The sequence below is a fragment of the Salvia hispanica genome, chromosome 6 (assembly GCF_029641045.1).
Source record: "Salvia hispanica isolate PSC_SH4W2 chromosome 6, Shi_PSC_v1, whole genome shotgun sequence".
In the NCBI taxonomy this organism is placed as follows: domain Eukaryota; kingdom Viridiplantae; phylum Streptophyta; class Magnoliopsida; order Lamiales; family Lamiaceae; genus Salvia; species Salvia hispanica.
Window position 1 is genome coordinate 15,656,586 of NC_142697.1, and position 20,684 is coordinate 15,677,269.

The following is a 20,684-nucleotide window of genomic DNA, read 5'->3' on the forward strand; positions in this document are numbered from 1 at the left end:
AATCAGCCAACGGGGATTGTTGGATATAAATCGGTCTGTGGGTGCACCATCTCATGGTTGCATCGAAAATCATCTCCTGTTTTCTTTATTCTCTTAGCATAGTCTTTTTAGGTGATAGAAATCCATAAGGTTATTGGTAATAGGAGTGGTTCATTGAATTGAATGGTTTCAATTCTCTTTATATTTATTTTTCTTTCATTTGCAACAGATTTTTAACACAGCAACATAATATAGGAAGTAGTAGTAAAAGAAAACTGCACTAATTCGAAGGAACAAATAGAAGCTGAAAAACCAAGTTTCAATAGAAAGTAGTAGTAAAAGAAAACTGCACTAGTTTGAAGTAAAACACTATCGTTTTCAACACAGCAACATAATATAGGAAGCTATATATATTATTGGTATAAATGTTTACAGACAAACAATTCACAACCAGAACTGAGAGTAAACCCCTCAGCGAATTGCTCCAATTCGTGTAACAGCTTTTCAAATACCTTCATTGTTTCGTGACATCCTGGTTTTGTTTACCATCACTTTAGCTTGTCTTTGTCTTCGGCGGAGATGGGAGCAGCTGTGGTGGCGCAAACCATTAATCATGAAGTACAGACTTTATATATGAGGCTCATAAACATGGTGTGAACGAAAAAACTGAGGGTTACCTGGTAGCAGGATATGAGCGATGTCACAAATCCGAGGGCTCCGGTGACACGAGGGGTGATCTTCTTAGGAGCCAGTTGTAGCAAACCAATGGCCACCCCAATATCAAGGATGGTTTTAACAAGGGCCAGAGATCTCTGATTTGATTTTTGAACCTTGCTCTGATACTGCTCGTTCTGGAATAATAAAATAACATTGGAGTAGCACGACAAGCTTATTAACTAGAACTGAGGTTGAAATTTTGCAGATATATTTACTATTCCAGGCTCTAGAGATGCAAACCTTATGTTTGTCGGTGTTTTTCAGTTCCTTTTCTAACTTCTTTATTGATGCAGAAAGCCTTCCAATTTCACCAGTCTTAAGAAACAAGGAAGTTAAAATAAAAGGTTCAGTTTAATAAGAACACATTGCTGCCAAAAAGGATAGAACAAGATCAGCACAGATACCTCAACCAGAGTGGTGCAAACAGAAGACCCCAACCAACAGAAAAGAGATATCCTTCCGATCAGTTCAGTACGTTCTTTGTTCTGCTCAGAAAAAAAAAACTTGTGGTCAGCATACAAATTCCAATGAACAACTAAAGATGTTTATAGATATACCTTGTATACACCTGTCCTACCCAGCCACACAATTTGATCCAGAAACAAGAAAGTGGACAGGAGAGCATTTTTGGACTGCGAGAGAAATCAACTCAAAGGGTAAGATACGAGTGAGGATGGGGTAAAAGATATACTAGTACAAATTAATTAGATATTACCTTTCCCAACAAGATGAGAGGAAGTGGAGTTCCGGGAGCTGGTGGGCTAATGAGGCCATGGAGATCATTGATAAACTGAAACATTATGAGATACAGAAACCTGGTCACGACAAAAAAGGAAATCAAAGCGCTCTGATGTTAAAGCAATTGTGCATACCATACAGTAGTACTCATTAGATTGAACACACTTGACCTAAAAAGGTTACTGCAGCATATCTTAAAAACAGGCTGAAACTGGTTAAAAAGTGAAACCTTGAACAAACGGAAGACTTTGCGGGCCAAGCTGGTTGATTTGTCCACGTTCTGTGCTGTGCCGGGCTGTCCGGCACTCAAAAACTTGGAGCCATATTGAATCGCCCTGCATATCTTATCCCTGGCTTCAGCTTTGTTGAGATACACAATAGCAAGTGCAAGCTCAGCTCTGGCAACATCCAACGACATGTTGTGTGTAACTAGACCTGGAAAAGTAAGCAAACAACAAATTCCTTTTCTTGATCATACAAGAATCCATCCCTGTACACTGTTTCAGCCCAATTCTAATTCCTTCTATACGGGCACAAACACAAATATAAGTTCATGTAGCAATCAAACACACTGACTCTAATTAGTCAACGTTATGGAATTTGATTCAATTGCTGGAGAGGTGATTTGTCAATTGTTCAAGTTCCCAGGGGCATTGCTACTCACAATCTTCTTATAGATGTATATATAACAATAACGAAAGGCCTCAATCTAACATTTCAGTAAGGCAGAAAAGATCATGTTTTCACTCATCAAAATCACTGATATACTGAATCAAAAATTGGTAAAAGCAACCTAATCAAACCCAAAAGAAATCACAAATCATGTACCTGGATAACAAGATAGAAAGCAGCAAGCAACAATCAAGCGTATAGAGAAATTAGGGATTGTTAGGTTTGTATATAAGTAATTAAGAGGTGATAAGAGTGTAGATAGATACACCGGGAGTCGTGCCTCACCCCATCTAGTCTTGAATTTCACAATACGGAATCTTTTTTTTTTTTCCGAATACTGGAGTAGTACTCCTATTAAATTGGATAATTTTTCAATTTTTGGAATTTAATTGGATGATTTACAAAATATAGAATGGATATGCGAATTTTTTGTTTTAGTACATTATTGTCTTTTTCTCTTATTTTCTAAGGTATCTTATTAATTTTCTCAAAAGAATTAACTAAATTATCATAAGATTTCTTTCTTAATTGTTCTTTTTTCTCTATTCTGCAACTTTGATTTCATGGACTGGAATCTTGTTCCAGGACCCCCTTTCCTTTTGTCCTGAATGATGACAAACATTGTATTCACAAATTTATATAAAATGTTGAAAATCTCATTTTTCTAATAACTTGATTCATAACATCCACAAAGTTAGAAAACTGGAGAACTACTAATAGTCTAATACAGTATATCAACTCCAAAATGCCAATCCCCTTCTTAGAGCATCCGCAATGGTAGGCTAGCCATCGGCTAGCCGATTGACGTGGCTAGCCGATCGGCTAGCCGAACCATTGGAGTAGGCTAGCGGGAAATCGGCCAAAATTTCGGCGTGGGCTAGCCGATCGCGTTGCGCTGGCCGATGCGCTAGCCGATGCGCTGGCCGCCATTGTGGCGTGCCGATCGGCCAGCGATCGGCCAGCGATCGGCCAACGCTATTTTTTAATTTTTTAAATTTAAAAAAAAAAAAATATATATAATGTATTTTTTAAATGTTTTTTTATGAATTTTTTTTAATTATGTAATTTTTAAATAGGCACATAGACGACGGGCTAGACCCAATACAAATTTAAGACCTAAAACAGAAACATGTCATACCGTCGGCTAGCGGCAAACTATAATGGATTCAAAGCATACTAACATTTGTTAATGTATTTTTTAATAAATTAGTGAGGAGTAGAGTGGGGCGGTGGCTCGTGTGTGGAAGCCCGGATTTTATTTTATTATGTAATTTTTTTTATTTTTGGTTAATGTACTTTTTTTATTTAAATAAAATTAACGAATTTTTTCAGTATATGTGTCGTAAATTTAATTCCGTAAATGTAGTATATTTTGAATTATTTTTATTGCGGCTGGCCTATGGCTAGCCTATGGCTGGCCTAAATCTGATGTGGCAGGTGGTTTTTTTAGTGTTGCTGGCAGGGGAGAGAATGGCTGGCCTATGGCTGGCCTACCGACTATTGCGGATGCTCTTAGAAACTTGGCTTGTGGAGTAGTTTTTGTTGAATAGTTAATTCATGTATATTGTGAGCTAAATTAATCCCAAAAATTAAGATAAAAAGCAACAATCTCACAAACTTCGTGTGCCCCTGACATCTAGTTTAATCCAAAAATTAAAAGAATATCAATCCTATATTTTGAAAAGTCATCCAATATTCGAATTTAATTAAAAAAACTAAAAAGTAATCCAATTTAATGAAATTTATAGGACGGTATGACTATATGAGTGAGAGCCATTTGTTTACATTAATTAGTTTGGCAAGTGAAGTATATTTACAAAAAAGTAAACTCCATCAATACTCAATAGTTAATTAATTGCAATTGCATGGACGCGGGCTATGAATAGAAAAAAATGGCAAATGGTAGTTGAATTTAGAATATAATTTACTTTTGTATTTTTAAAGGTTAAAATACTCCAAACTTCTTAATATTTTAGGTTTTTTTTATAAAGAGGATGTCTGATTTATGATATGTTTTTATTAACTAACTGTTATAGGAGTATATTTTTTTTAATTATTTGAATTTATTTTTTCTCTTATTCCTTTTTCTCTGTACATTAAATAGCTGTTTTACACTGTGTGAGTCCTGTGACGGTGGACCGTTTTGATCATTTTCTTATGCAAGCAATTATTGATTCAAATAATTACTTCTTTATAGCATGTTTATATTAGTATTGGGTTTATCTTCATGAATATAAAAATGAATTGTGTGGAAAATGCATGTCGGTTTAGAATATTTCTTGGATCGATAACCTCCGTATAACAAAACAAATACTACTCCATAAATTTTATAATCGCATTCTTTTTCGTTTAGCTTTCTATATAAAATTCGAAAGGGAAAAAGAATATAATAGTGACAAAATAAAGTACTTAATTAATATACGTAGGATCCCACTGAATATATTATGATTCAAATATCTTATTATAATTTAATGTTGGGGACCGAAGTACTTAAGCCAGATAGCAATTACAAATTTCCTAATGTAAGCATATATTGTATGGTGACAGCTAAAACTTTCATACCGTTTTAATTAAATAAAAAACAGTTAAAATAAATTTTCAGGTGATAGCTTTGATTACAGAATTCAGAAAATGATTAGATAGGAATTCCAAATTAAAATAAATAAATGCGACAAATACTATAAAGCACCATTACTCTTGTCCTGGTTTAAAATAAATGTGCATGTGAAATTGTGAATTTGATTGACAAGAACCTTGAAATTAGCCACTGCAAGAATTAAAAAACAGTCCCAACTGCCTGTACAACCAAACTATAAATTCACTGATGTCAAATTCACATGTGGTCCTTTCCAATTTAGGCAACACACAACCACAGCAACACCAAAAGACTTGATCACTGTAACCATTTTGGTTGAGGAATCCCACAAACCAGCATGTGAGCAACACGAACACAAACACGAACACAAACACGAAGCACAACGCAAAAACAAGTGATGGTAATATATGTTTCATTAAGCCAAATAGGAGTATTATTGTGCGTACAGAGATGGTGGCACCATTTCATTTCAAATCACTGAATATATTAAAAGATGGCTGAATTTGTTTCATTTAGAGAATGAAACATACAACATGACAAGTTTTTCAAAAATATACTTCCATTTTACAACAACAAGAATCATTGGGAGGGAGAGAGGACTCTTTGATTTTAGTACTATATCCATGATCACCCACCCTCCTTTTACTTCCTGCTGAACAGAGTTTTGAGTTTACCTCGCTCTAGACGTTCTAGAAGCTTCTTCGCGCCTGCCAAATCCATCTCCGAAAGCTTCTTGAGGTATCCGATAGCTCCATACGAGATCATCAGTTTCTTGCACTTTTTACTCGAGGAGAGTAGGGTAAGGCATGAGATCGCGTATTTCTTGGCTGTATTGTGAGGGCTGGGATCGAGCAATGCCACCATGTTTGGCACGCTCTTGTCGTCTCTCTTAACCAGACGGCAATTGTGGGATAGAGTCATCAAGCTAGCAACCGCCTGCGCTGCAACCTCCCTCGCGCTGTTGGCCTTGGACTCCATCATTTTCACGAGCAACGGGATGCACCCGGCCTCACCCACCGATCTTTTCATCTCTGCTGAGGTGCAGATTCGACAGATTGCTGCTGCTGCCGCCTGCTGAGCCCCGATGGATCCGGACTTGAGCACGTGGAGCAGTCGGGGGAGAAGCCCTAACGAGATCAACACCTCCGGTGACACTAAACCAACCAAGTTTCTAAGTGCACCAACTGCGGATTCTTGAGGCAGCGGGCCGTCTAGATAGACAAGCAGGCTACGCAACCCGCCTTCTGAGATGACCGATCTTTTCAAATCATCGTTGCTCGAGGTGAGATTCTGCAGGCACTCAGCTGCATACTCCTTTGATCCTAAAAGGATCCCACAATCAAGAAGATTGATCATCACCTTCACAATCCCTTCCTCTGCGAGTGCTTGCCTCGCCTCAGGCACAGCGGATATGTTCTTAAGCGTGCAGGCTGCAGCAGATTGTGAAACAGAATCACCACTGTGACATATGTCAGTCAATGGCCTAACCCCGCCATGCCCAACAATTGAACGAGCCGTCTCAGACGACATTGACAGCCTCTGCAGGGCGATGGTCGCCTTCTCCTTCCCCACACTGCTCCCGGACTCCACGAGCCTTATCAGAGGTGGGAGGACACCTTCTGAGACGAGCCAGTTCTCGCAGCTGCCTGACTCCGCAAGCGAGCAGATAACAGTGACCGTCTTCTCCCTTATCCGAGGCGAAGTGGCGGTCAGCAAATGAACCAATGCTCCAATATTGCTCCTTCCGATCACAGCCAACACATTCTTCTCATCCTCCTTCATCTCCTCCACGAGGCTGTCAAGCGCTTTGTGCTTCGCCTCCAAATGGCCAATCTGGAGGCGGGCAAGCAGCTCCTTCAAGTTTCCATGAACTGCAGCCTCCGGCTCAGCACAACTACTTGTTGCAGCAGACGAGAACGACACCTCACCTAGCACCCCTGTCTTGATCAACAGCCCACAATCGCGCAGATTCAAGTCCAGTTTCCCAGCAAGCGCATCCAGATCACTCTGCATCTGAAGCTTACCCTCATATTTCTCCTTCACACACAAATCTGCGAACTGAATTACATCATTCAACGTCTTAGACACAGCCTGCAGCTGCTCCTTGCATAGAGCATTCCTCGAGAAGCAAGGATGGCTGGATAAATCAGATAGCCGTGACGGCACCTGCTCAAGTTTCGAGATGATCATCTTCCACCTACCTGGGAACCCCTTCACCTCCCTTGCCTTCCCCAACGCCCTCGGGACTAGTCCCTGAGCGCAAGAGAGCCATTCTTCAGTCGACAAACCATCAGCAGCAGAGCTCTCACCACCACCATCAACCATGATTGCTACTCAAGCTATTACCAAGCACTGAAACACAAAAAAAACAGCCGATGCATATCAAGAAAACATCGATATTCGAAGAAACACAAATTGTTGGATGCAAATTGTTAACCAGATCTTTCTAGATAGCTTCTCAAATGAGCAAAAATGTTATAAGACACACAGTTTTGTTGCATTAAAAAAAGAGAGATGTGGAGTAGTTGCAATCATATAACATTATATTATACATCATTCATTATAATAATGTAAAGAAAACAGCAATAAATTAATGGGAAAAAGTGGGTCTAGATTAGGGGGCTTCAAGAATCTTGCATGATCACAAAATGCTCGTTTGCTGAAAATGAGAGACAAAGTACCTACTGAAGCCCACACGAGAGACCACTCACAAAAAGATAAGCTTTTGTTAAGGTTGGATCATTATTTTACACGAACACACATTGATTTTTTTAAGTAATACCTTAAATAAGAGGTAAGAATACAGTGAAATCAATAATGAAACTGTAGAAAGGGAAGAGAGGTGAAAGTGAAACATAAACTCTCCCAACAGCCGTCACTACCGTCCAATAAAAGCAGGTGATTTATATGACCAGTATGCCCTCAGCAAATGATGTTTGGTTAAAGAAATACAACAAGACACAGAGGAAAATAAGTCAATCATTAGGGCCAAGAGTGGTAACCATAGAAGGGGGTGAATTACCAGAAAGAATGTAGCTTTACTTTTCAACAAATAACTCCATATACTTCCTCAAGTATACTATTTTAAAACATATCGTATTTCACCTCCTAGATTAAATCTATTTTTCTGGAGATTAGGATAGCTTAAAGGGCATACAGTTGTGAGGCTAACATTGTGTGGGGAGGCCACGAACAAAACTTTACAGAATTGGGAAAATTTCGATCTTCTTCAGAGTGTATTTGATAAGGGAAAAAGACTTGGCTTTGAAGAGACGATAGGTGTCTCCATCTCCAGTTGTACATACATATATGTCTAGAGTGTATATGTGAATTTCTGATATGGGCCAACAGAGAGGAGAGAGAATTAAACAAATAAATTTGATGCAATAAATACACAATGATTTTGTAACATTGGCTACCTCAACTTGCTTTTGTCTTTTGCCAACCATTCAAGGCACTCAACACCTTTTTCAGCCACCAATACACAGTTTCCCTACTTTAATTTCTGCAAGCAAAATTCACAATCAGAAAATAATTCTTACAATGATGGATTGATATGCATCTACCACACTCTCAATCTAGAACCATGGAGCAGAATTTGGTGTCTAGATTGTGAAGGAAACCCCAAATAAGTATACTCAAAGAAAATAAAAAAATCTCTTTTTTTTCAGTGTGTTTCCTTTCAAATGGATCCTTCCAAATACCGGTTAAAGAACAAAACTTTATTTTCCTCCTCTTTTTCTCTCCAGAAGAGAGAGAGAGAGATAGAGGACTCAATATTAAGCCAAGAATGTGGATTGGTCCCAGATCTCTTTACAATTTTGTCTGAAACCGGAATCTATAATTTCTCAAATTTCACTTTGAAGCTAAAAGGAAAAGAATCTCACAACCACCTGACCCACAGCATCAAAACACATACACACACACACACACACACTCAAGCAGAAAAGAAAACAAGAATTTGAGAAAGTTTATACCTTTGTTGTATGCAGAAAGCATCAGAGACGTAAGCTCTAGTAAGTAGAAGCTGAAACGGTCGACTACACAAGTTTTAGTAGGAAGGAGGAGAGAGAGAATCTGAAGTTAAATTAATTTTGAAATAGAGGAGGAGAAGGAAGCCAGTAAAGCGCAATGCAGTAACGCAATTTGAAAACAGCTGCGTTTGTTAAAGAATTTGGGCTTTTAAGGGAAACTGACAAAAAACGCCGAAGAAGAGAACAACGACTAGAGTTCAAAATTCCAAACAATATTTCAAAATCAAAACACTCGCTCCTCTCATGGAAGAAGATGTTGTCAGAAGTGTCTCCCACCGTTTCTCTCTACTCTATTTTATGTGTAGGGGCGATGCGGTGATCGGATGGTGAGGATCGAGGGCCGAAACAGTGGATCTGACCGTTGTGGGGTATTTTTTGGATTGAAATTTGAAAGCGCTACGGCGATATCGAGGTTGAGCCGCTAACGTGGTGTGCCATGTAGGCGTCGGGGCGTGCTAAAACACGTTGGCTTTTTCTTCCTCACGTGTAGCGAGGTAACATTGTCTGAATCCTATCCCATCCCATGAGAAGTCTATTTTGCCCTTCACATGGTTGATTTACTTTTTCGGCAATTGACTCTCTTGTCCTAGGCCAGGTACATCAATATTGGATTTTAAAACTTCGCTTTCATTTTTGTCATAAATATAAGAGTGGACTATATAAATGGTACTTGATCTTTCCTTTTTACACGTAAATAGTATTTGATCTTTATTTTATATCATTTTTTAAACTTACAAATCACATTTTTTATACCTGATGCAATTTTATTCCCAAAAGTGATATTATAATATCTTCTTTCATTCTCCCAATTATTTATACTATTATTCTTTATCAATTAATATTATTATTTTGATATTATAAATTAATAATTAATTCATTTTTAATATCATTCAAATATATTTAAATATAATATTATTATAATACTAAAAACTAATAGTAATTAATAAATAATTTTAGTATAATTATATAAATTATGAATCACATAATATTATGTAGTAATAATAATAATAATAATAATAATAATTAATTATTATTATTATTATTATTATTAACTAATCAATATAGCCTTAATAAAAATTTAACATTGTGAACTATAATGATATAAAAGTTGAATATTATTAGTTAGGTGTTTCAACCTTAAAATGAGTATAAAATACTTTAATAAAAAAATATTCAATTAATTTAATTACTTTAAATAATTAATTTAATTAGGTATTTTATTTTTTATTTATATAATGCAATAAGATGTATGTATAAAACACTAAAAAGAAAGAAGAAAAAGAATAAAAAAGAAAAAAAAGAAGGAAGAAGAAGAAACATAAATAAGGAGAAAAAAAAGAAAAAAATAAAGGAAGATAAAATACTAAAAAGAAAGAAGAAAATGAGAAAAAAGAAAGAATAAGGAACTAAATAAGAAAAGGAGAAATAAGAAAGGAAGAAAAAATAATCACACATTTGGTACCATTTAATTGAAATTTCCAAAAATATCCTCCATGAAAAAAAATCACATATTTGGTACCTAGGGTTATTTTCGTCAATGGGTACAAAAAACGATATAAAATAAAGATCAAGTACCATTTATGTGCGAGAGTGGAAGATCAGGTACCATGTATGTAGTTCACTCTAAATATAAATAGGTCTCACAATTTAATAACTCATTCTACTCACACTTTATTATAAAATTAATATTTCATCCGTCTTAAAAAAATAGACTAATTTTACCATTTTGGATCATCCCCCAAAATTAAACCAAGTCTAAATACGAATTTTTTTTAACCATTTATACACAAATAATAATGTAGACCGCACAATCCAATAACACTAGTTCCACTGTCTTTTCCTTCCCTCCTCTTACTCTTTCCCATCCCTATCTTACTTTAACAACACACACTAGATATCCACTACATCACACACAATACACAGTAGATATACAAATTACACCACACACAATACACATACTACTTTGACAATCCTATTTATTTGATCAAATACCTAGCAACAAACTCCTATGTTCCTTTCATTACGGTATTTTTGAACAAGTTCCTGGATAACAAGCCTAATGGTTTTCTTATTGATGCTAGTGACAATATTGATCGTGACCTTGATACGAAGCTGAAACTGCTAACTATGATTAATGCGCTAACTATGGATATGATGCCGGAAATAGGCGAATTTATATCATTCTTCAATTCAAATTGGCAAAAGCAATGTCTCCTGCATAATATGGATTCCAAACATTCATGGTCTGGATGAGAATGTGTCGAATTACTTATCCCTTGGTCTATTAGCGAACCATCTCTGCGAAAGATGTTCCACTAGAAATATTCTTGTTATTGCTTCGACTCATATTCCCCAAAAAGTGGATCTCGCTCTAGTAGCTCCGAATAAATTAAATACGTGCATTAAGATACGAAGGCTTCTTATTCCACAACAACGAAAGCACTTTTTCACTATTTCATATATTAGGGGATTTCACTTGGAAAATAAAATGTTCCATACTAACGGACACACACAACACACTCATTGAATACACACACACAATTGTGTGAAGTGTTTTTATTTTGTGTGTGTGTACAGTGTACTGCATCTGAGGTGTGTGTTTTATGTGCAGTGTTTGTATGTGTGTCAGTTGTATATGTATGCATTGTGTGAAAGAAAATGGGCTAGATTAGATTAATAGGAAATAATTATATTGGGCCTGACCCAATGTTACAATTATTCTATTATATATATGCTCTATTGTAGAGAATAGAAAAGATAGAAAACCCAATTCTCCAAGAGAGAAAGCGGCGCAAGAATACGTACGTTCAACAAGAGATTTCCTAGCTTTCTCTATAGAACGATTGTACCGAGAAATTGTTCCTGCATCGGATCAGAATACACGTGGACCTCGATAGTGGTGGATTCATCTTGCAGGATTCGTACAATCAATGGAAGATAACGACACAACAAGTAAGATTTAATTCCGTTGTGTTTTACATGCTCAACTTGCAATACGATTATGAATCTAGATCTGTTATTCTTGTATGCAATTTTCGCTGCGCTCATTAGATGATTACAAGAATTCCTTACATTGTGTGCATGGGCAGACACAATATAGGAAATAGGAGGACTCAAGCCATTTTTCATTTTCTTTATTCTATATTTTTTCTATTTCTAAAATTTCCAAATATTTTGAATTGGGTCAGTATTGGGTGTGTTGTGGATATATAGTGAAGTAATCTATGTTTGAAATGAAATTCCAACTGTGAAATTGAGAAATTTGAAATTATAATTCAATTTCAAATCAAAATATTTTTTTTTATCATACTACTGAACATTAGATTTAGAATTGAAGATTCTAATTCCCCATTTTCAACTGGGGCCTTATAGTAGATTTTTGGAATAACAAAAGGCGACATCACATATAAATTCTAGAATTATGAGTAATAGATATGTTCTTAATGCAAACAACATTATATTCTCCCTGGATCCTGTAGATGTTGGTTGGCAATCACCAATAGTAGCACACAAAAGGAACCCAAAAAAAAGGAAGAAAAGAAAACATGTATTGCAAAGAGTGCTAAGTACTATTCCCTCCGTCCCAATATAGTGGATGCATTTTTTTTTAGCACACGATTTAAGAAAAATTGTATTAAGTGGGTTAAGTAAAGGAAGAATAAAGTATGAAATGAAAAAAGTAGAGAGATGATGAGAGAATAAAGTAAGAGAGATTAAAATAAGTGAGAAAAAATGTGTTGACTTTTACAAAAACGGAAAATGACTCCACTACTATGGAACGTACCAAAATAACAAAATGACTCAACTACTATGAAACGAAATGAGTATAAAGAAAAGTGTGACATCTACCTTAAAGCAAAGAGAGATTAAGAGCCTACATATATTTTTAAAGACATACCATGCATCAAAAAATAATAATACATACAAATGATTTATTATAAATTTTCCAAGAACACGTGTGAAAAAAAAAATGTGTCACTTGTAATTGGACATAAGGAGTATTATTCATTGATTCACCATACAAGTATAAAAAATAAATACAAGCATATTAGTATAACTCTATTTAATTATTTGGTTACTAAAATAAATAACTATCATATAAGCTTAATTGTTTTACAATAAATTATTTTCTTAATCCTTGTGAAAATATCAATAAACCCTATAATTAAAATACTGTGTATGCATATTTCATGTTGTGATAGTTATTGACCGTTAAAAGAATAATAATACATGGACACCAAACACAAAATCCATTTTTTTATATTTCAACGTGCAGAGTTTTTTTTTTTTCCAATTTCCATCTACCAAATTTGACTCGATTAAGTTGTGGATGAAAAGAACCTCCACTTTCATTTTATACTTTCATGATTTTATAAGGGTCCCCGAATACTTGAAAAAGCCCAAAATTAGCTTATCGAATTTGTGAATTTCAGCCCAATTGTTATGAAATCAACTGGACATATATATGGGCCTAAATAATAACCTTGAGGCCTCTAGATTCATCTTAGAAATGTGAGACTGTGATGTTTTTTTATGAGTATGGAGACAAAGAAAGCGAGGACTTGGACTACAAACCCCTTATTCGATTTAATCTTTCACAACAATTTCATAGATAAAGATTTTATATTATCCTCAATTTTTCTAATGGCCAAACTATTTTCTTTGACATGTTTGTTCAAGAGTAATCTACTAAGGAGTATCTTAAAATAACAAATTGTGTCATTTACTTAACCATGTCACCATATTGTTATAAGAGCATTCACTATAGGATGAATGCTCTCACAATTCTTCCAAAAATTCCTCATGCCAAATCATCACAGCCCTCACACAACCCTCCCGAAAATCCCTCTAGTTTAATTCATTTTAATTGTTGGTATTTATCAAATATTAAAAAAATGAAATACAATGAATTGTATACTTGTATATATAGAGTTTGAAATAAAAAATAAGAAAAATAAAAAATAAGAAAAATTAAAAATTCGGGATGGCTCCCGCTCAGCGCGCAATAGGTGCCGAGAGAGCGCCGTCCGCCCACGGCCAAGCCCGTCCCTCGGCGCACGCAACCGCCCTCCCACGGCTCGGCTGCCACAATAGGAGCAGTACCGATCGCCAGTGGGACGACTCCCTATTGTGACTGTGAATGCTCTAGATACAAGGGATGCAGGACATTTTTTTTCCGACAAAATAAAGAAGGTAAATTAAACAGTTAGCACACACATTTGCTTCTAGACAGCAAGCAAAAACCAGAACGAACATCTCTAGCGATTCAAGAAACCATATCGACCAACCGCAACTTCAAAGGCTTGCAACCGCTGTCCCACACTCAGCCCATTCCGATCATACGATGATATCTCCGTTACAAGGATCCTTTCGCGCTGTTTTCTGCAGAGTGCTTCCATAAAACAAACACTTCTTATTCTGATCATCAACCAGCATTGCATACAGCTGCTTCTCCGAACAGAATACCGATAGCCTCGGCCGCGCTGCTGTTCCGTTAAACTGTCCAAAAACATATCAACAACGCATACATATATCCCAATATCAAGAGTGATGAATTGTTTTACCTTTTTCCTTGTTCTTCTGTTGCGAATTTTTGGGCTCTCCGTTCGTTGATTCGCTCTTGCTTCAATCGCCAGAGGCTTCATCGCAACATCTGGAATGAAACTTCATCACTTTATCTCTCACGCGAATTAACACAAACACGTTCCTTGCAAAGTAAATAAAAAACACACTCACTTGCAGGGGCGACAGGAAGAATACTGGAGCTATGAAGACGAGCTCCAAATATCTCACATCCATGGAATTTCAATGGATTAAAACAAGAAGCAATCGCCATGATTTATTCTCTTTTTTTTGCATCAGGCATTCAATCATCAAACATTCCAGCTGCAGAAGAGGTGAGTGCGTTGCGTTTTGAACTTCAATTTTTTCTTTAAGAAATAGAGAGAGCCTACTTGAGAAAATATCTCCTGTGACATGAATAAACATAAACGAACTTTTTAATAAGCCAACCTGAAATCGAGACACAGTATCTGTGAAACAATAAGAGAGATTTATAAAAAAGGGATTAAAATCGTGAGGGGGATTGAGAAAATCAGATGTACAAAACACGCTAGTGCGTACATATACTGATATACACAAACTTCTCGAGCTCAATAGAAAGAGAGGAGAAGAAAAGCAACCTTCTCGACCTCGTTTTTAACTTCTGATAAAATTGAAATGCACAGTAGAAAGTAGAAACCCTTAGGGTGTCCACTATACATGGCCGGGCCAAGCCACAAAGTGTGGCCAGGCCATAAAATCGTGGCCGGGCCACCAATGCCCATGTTTCCCACTATAGTGGACATGGCCAAGCTATCAAAAATTTAATTTTTTCCATTTTGTTTATTTTTTAATTCTAATACAATAATAATTGAAAAAATGCATACGAACTAAAATTAAAACAAAATCTTCGTTGTATTATACAAAGGGGTAAAATTATACAACGAAAATTCTCGACTTCTAATAAACTACTTTCCCAACGCATATCACGCTCTACGCCCTCCTCCCCTACGATTCCAAACCTCTTCTACCATATCAGCCTGCAGTGTCGTATGTGATGTTTCCCTCCGCATATCGGCGAACCGTTGGATCAAGTATGCATCACTACACGGTACACCCATCTGCAGTGGGGCGGTTGCAACACCGTGACTCGTACTTGCACCCTCTTCCGGTGCCCAGTTCTCTGCAGAATGTCCTTCGTCCTCTATTATCATATTGTGCAATATGATACATGCATACATGATGGAGGCGACATCATTTTCGTGCCATTGTCGAACCGGGCACCGAAGAATGCCCCATCGCGATTGGAGGACACCAAAAGCACGCTCAACGTCCTTCCGAGCACTCTCTTGTTTGGCCGCAAAATAGGATTGTTTCGGCCCAACCGGCTGCCGGATCGTCTTGACAAACACGGGCCAACGAGGGTATATCCCATCGGCTAAGTAGTATGCCCTGTTGTATAGCGTCCCGTTGGCCATGAATCTGACCGTCGGACCCTCACCCCGGCACTCATTATTGAAGAGATGGGACGAATCTAGTACGTTGATGTCGTTGTTCGACCCCGCAACACCAAAATAGGCATGCCAGATTCGCAGTCGGTAGTCAGCAACAGCTTCCAGTATCATTGTTGGGTGTCTTCCTTTGAATCCAGATGTGAACTGCCCCTTCCAAGCAACCGGGCAGTTCCTCCACTCCCAGTGCATGCAATCGATGCTGCCCATCATCCCCGGAAAATTATGCACTCGCCCGTGCATATCTATCAATCTCTGGCACTCATCGGCATTTGGCTTCCGTAGATACTCCGGACCGAAGATGGTTTGGATACAATTACAAAACTGCCTCAGCGCCGTCAGAGCAGTTGTTTCACCCAACTGTAGGTATTCGTTGAACATATCAGCGGGTCCGGCATAGGCAAGCTGTCTAATTGCAGCGGTACACTTCTGATATGTCGACAACCCGGGTCGGCCGGTAGCATCATTGCGCAATGTGAAGCACCTGTACCGCTGCGCCAATGTATTCGCTATATGGATGAATAGCCGTTGCGACATTCTGAAGCGGCGACGGAAAATCTCTGCTGGGTAACGGGGGTTATCGCCAAAGTAGTCTTCTACCAACCGATGGTGTGCCCCGACATGGTCACGCCAGATGATCCGCCGATGATAGAACGGGCGAACGAACGAACGCCGCCTCCTCCTCTTCTGCTTCCCGTTGCACCTCCTGAACGAGTTCATCGAACTCCCTATCCACCAATTGTTGGAACTCATCGCCGGAACTCATTTTTCAAAAGTATAATTGGTGATAAAATGAAAAGAGTGGAGATTGGAATGGTGTAAAAAATTGGGGAAAAATGGGTATATTTGTAGAAGAAATTAAAAAAAAAAAAAAAAAAAAATTCGGAAAAGGGGAGCCGCGGCTCGTGGCCGGCACTATAGGAGGGCCGCGGCTCGCGCCCAAGCGCCGCGGCCAGGCCACGAACGTGGCGCGCCCACGTCCACCCCCTCCCCCCCCCAGTATAGTGGACACTCTTAGAGCATCATCCAAAATGGCAGTTTCTCCTCCTGCCACATCATCCAACACTAAAATTCATCTTGCCACATCATTAAGACAAGTAATTGGACGAGTAATAGGCTAGCCACATCATCAGCACTATTAAAAAAATAACTAAATTTACAGAATTAAACACAAAATACGGAATTAAATTTACGACACATATACGGAAAAAATTCGTTAATTTTATTTAAATAAAAAAAGTACATTAACTAAAAATAAAAAAATTAGATAATAAAAAAATATTCCGGGCTTCCACACACGAGCCACCGCCCCACTCTACTCCTCACCGCCATCCCCGCTGCCACCGGCTGCACCCCCGGCATCTGAGCCCGCACCTGATCCCCCCAACTATGCCGCGAAGGTATCCAAATCGACCCGCATACTCTCGAGCATTGAGTGAATAAACTTCTTTTCCTCGGGGTCAGTTGCCTCCTTCCATTCGTAGAAGATCTTGTGCATCTGTTTTGCGTGTTTGTTGACGCGCGTAGAAGACGAGCTCGGCTGCCGACTTGCCAACGGGGGGGATGTCGACTGGACCTCCTGGGACCCCTGGGCGACTCCCCAGCGCCCTCGCTGCCCGTTGCGCCCTCCTCTGACCAATCGGGACGACTCCTCTGGAACATCCTCGGGGAGGTCATGGGAACCGCCGCTGTTGCCGCTGTAATCACCGGCATAGCTCAGTCGTTGCTTCTTTGGCCAGCCAGCATCGACACCAGCTCAGAACTTCTCGGAATCCATCAGCACCAGATAGCAGTTCCAGTAGGTGAATTCCTTATACAGCCCCGGCATGGGGAAGGCTTTCTCCGCTATCCTCCTGCAATCCTCGTCAGTCTGGCCACCGGGTTTCATACGGAGGGCGTTGGTGTACAAGCCCGCAAATCGGGAGACCGCAACCCTGATTCGCTCTCACCCCTTCCGGCACTCCTCCCTGGTGTATGCCTTCCCATGCGGGCAATTCCTCCGGTAGGCTGCTGCAATTTTAGCCCACATGTTGACGATCCTCTGATTGTTCGAAACGAGTGGATCGTCATAAACAGATACCCAAGCCTTGGACAGCGCGGCGTTCTCATCATCCGTCCACTTCCTTCGTGCATTGTCGTCATCAGCCGGCTGCGACGACTCGCCTACTACCTTTTTCCCCTTCTTCTTCTTCTTCTTCTTCTTCTTCGGTGCGCCCTGACCCTGCCCCCACCCCTTACCTACCCCCTCTGTCTGAATGGGAGTGTCTCCGAATCAAACGCCCGGTAACAAATCCTCTATGGAGAAAGTATCATCTCCAGTGAATTGAGTCTCCACTGGGGTCGATGTGTGGGAAGACGCAGTCAAAAATCAAGAGTGGGGCGATAGACATTGTCCCCCCGGCATCACGGGCTGCACATGCTGCACCCCTGCCTGCCACCCCGACATCATCTGTGGCATCATCTGCATCTCGGCTCCCCAACCGGGCATCATCTGCATACCGGGTTGCATGCCCGGTACCCCCTGCCCACCGCCCTGCGGCATCATTTTGAGTCCCGCTCATCGCTGGAGTAGACTCGTTGTTATGATCCATTTTGTGTTATTGCTCTTGTACAGAAATTAAGAGAGAGAGAAAACTTGTTAAAACAAGTGGTGCAAATGAAAATGACGTAAAAATCGCGTATATATAGTGTTTTGAAAATTTAATAAATAAAAAAATTTGCGCTGGCCGATCACTCGCCGATCGCCAGCCTACAATGGCGGCGAGCGGAACGGCTAGCCGGTCGCTCGCCGGTTAATGTGGATGCTCTTAGGGTGTCCACAATGGTGGCCCCCTTGGACATGCTCAAGCCCAAGCTACCAAAACTTGGACATGCCAAAGAAACTTAGGCCCTTCCCAACAAACTTGGCCACAACAAAAATGGAAGCCCAAGCCCCAAATAAAAATTAATTTTTTATATATTTTTTTATATTTTAATTTAACTAGAATAAAAATTATTGGACTATAATAATTAAAAAAATTGCATAAATTAATTATGACTATTGAAACTGTTCATCGTCGGAATCCATATTTTGAAAGTTGAATTGAAATAAATTGAAAAGAGTGTGGTTTGGATTGAGGTAGAAAAATGGAGGAAAAATGGTGTATTTATAAAAAAATTAGAAAAAAAATAAAAATAAAAATCGGAAATGCCCAAGGGCCACGGCTGGGCCGAGCTCGCGCCTCTCCCCGGGCACCCTTCAAAAGAAAGGACGTCGTCTAAAACTTGGGCTCGGAGTTGGGCCTTCAGGTTTAGGCTGTGACAGCTATGTAATGGGCTGAGACCTGTAATTCGGGCCTCTAATTTCTTGTTGCTCGTGAAATTCATATCCATACAAAAAGTAGTTTTAGCCTTTTAGTAGTTAATAATGAGAATTTTAACGAAAAATAAAAAATAAAATTATTAAAATATTGTTAATAGAATATGAAACTCATATTATTAATTATTAAACAATATAGAAGCATTTTTTTTGGACGACCTGGAACATAGAAACTTAACTATTTTTAGTGGACAAAATAAATTTTTGTCAAACTTTTATAAAATTAGAATTTGTTTTAATTAAACTTTTTTTCTTATTAGATCATAGGTATTGGCAGATTCAGTAACTATTTGTCATGCTAATTTATAGGCGTATCGAAGGATGAGACAATTAGCTTCATACTCAAATGCATGGATCGATCGTCTGACCGTTTAATTAAAGATGAATGAGTTTCATGCCACTTGACATAATTAATTCTTTTAACACTTTAATCATGTATATTTGACTAGCGTTGCATAGTTTTTTACTTCTTACGTCTTCATTTTCGTTGATACATCTTCTACTAAGTATTTCAGTTATATTTGTAGTACTGCTCGTTTGTTGAACCATCAAGAAGTCACTAGGGGCTTAGGCTCCTATTTTTCGAAAAAATATGCAGTAGTATAAATTATCTCTGTCTTTAACCTTTGAGAAATTAATGTCTACAAAATTATACAAGTAATTAAATTCATATAAAAAATTAAAGAGTTTCTTCAATCATTCGATGCTGAATATGCGTTAAAATTTCTGGTACAAGTTCATTTATCTTGTATACATTTGTACATATAAAACAAAGTGCTTTGGAGAAAAATTATGCTATAGTGGTACTACAAAATAGCGTTTCCAAATAATAATTATTTGACAAACGAAATTATAAAAGGGTCTATATATCCAATTAGATACATAAACTAACGTTCTCTCTCCGTTTCTCATTAATTGTTCATTTTTGTCATTTTCGTTCGTCGTCCATTAATTATTCACTTTCACTTTTCACTCACATTTTATTATAAAATTAATACTCCCTCCGTCCCCGATTAATTGTCACTCTTTGACCGGACACGGGTTTCAAGAAATGTAAAAAAAGTTAGTTGAAAAAATTAGTGGAACGTGAGACCCACTTTTTTATATTAGTTTTATAATAAAATGTGAGTAAAGTGAGATAGTTGAATGTGAGACCTACTACCATTTATGATAAAAATGAAGTGTGACAATTATTGAGGGGCGAATCGAAATGGAAAAGAGTGACAATTAATCAGGGACAAAGGAGTAGTACCTAAAAGTGGACTCATATTCCACTAACTTTTTCAACCCACTTTTCTTTATAAAATTTTAAAATTCATGTCGAAATCAAAGTGGACAATTATTGGGAGACATATGAAGTACTCCCTCCGTTCCACACTAACAGAGGCGTTTCGTTTTGAGCACTCATTTTGAAAAAATAATAATAAATAGTTAAAGTGGAGAAATTGTAAAGTAAGAGAGAGAATATTGTAGATAAGACTCTTCACTACATTATTCTCTCTCTTACTTTACTCTCTCTCCACTTTAACTATTTATTA

The 20,684-nt window shown here is 38.1% G+C and overlaps 2 protein-coding genes and 1 pseudogene across 8 annotated transcripts; all 3 read right to left on the reverse strand.

The window, feature by feature from the left end:
• Positions 1–312: 312 nt before the first annotated feature.
• On the reverse strand, positions 313–2,430 carry LOC125203601 (peroxisomal membrane protein 11C-like). Of its 3 annotated transcripts, none has more exons than XM_048101989.2 (8): positions 2,263–2,430; positions 1,664–1,869; positions 1,412–1,486; positions 1,254–1,328; positions 1,101–1,181; positions 937–1,011; positions 657–830; positions 313–568 (listed from the first exon to the last, which is right to left on the reverse strand). In XM_048101989.2, the coding sequence occupies exons 2-8, from the start codon at positions 1,850–1,852 to the stop codon at positions 533–535; spliced, it is 705 nt and encodes a 234-aa protein (XP_047957946.2). In that variant the 5' UTR covers positions 1,853–1,869; positions 2,263–2,430; the 3' UTR covers positions 313–532. The 3 variants fall into 3 exon arrangements, with proteins under 3 accessions (XP_047957946.2, XP_088916402.1, XP_088916401.1); XM_089060276.1 differs by having other exon boundaries at positions 2,392–2,415; XM_089060275.1 differs by having other exon boundaries at positions 2,373–2,393.
• Positions 2,431–5,097: 2,667 nt separating this feature from the next.
• LOC125207083 (uncharacterized) lies at positions 5,098–9,090 on the reverse strand. 4 transcript variants are annotated; one of them, XM_048106287.2, is made up of 3 exons: positions 8,680–9,090; positions 8,122–8,207; positions 5,098–7,054 (listed from the first exon to the last, which is right to left on the reverse strand). In XM_048106287.2, exon 3 carries the CDS (start codon positions 7,025–7,027, stop codon positions 5,345–5,347), a length of 1,683 nt encoding a protein of 560 aa, XP_047962244.1. In that variant the 5' UTR covers positions 7,028–7,054; positions 8,122–8,207; positions 8,680–9,090; the 3' UTR covers positions 5,098–5,344. The 4 variants fall into 4 exon arrangements, with proteins under 4 accessions (XP_047962244.1, XP_047962247.1, XP_047962246.1 ...); XM_048106290.2 differs by lacking the exons at positions 8,122–8,207; positions 8,680–9,090 and adding an exon at positions 7,860–7,994; XM_048106289.2 differs by lacking the exons at positions 8,122–8,207; positions 8,680–9,090 and adding an exon at positions 7,725–7,864.
• Positions 9,091–13,637: 4,547 nt separating this feature from the next.
• LOC125208355 (uncharacterized) lies at positions 13,638–14,991 on the reverse strand (annotated as a pseudogene). The gene is made up of 4 exons (XR_016133067.1): positions 14,919–14,991; positions 14,473–14,705; positions 14,301–14,389; positions 13,638–14,235 (listed from the first exon to the last, which is right to left on the reverse strand). The product of XR_016133067.1 is annotated as an uncharacterized LOC125208355 (transcript).
• Between the last annotated feature and the right edge of the window lie 5,693 nt (positions 14,992–20,684).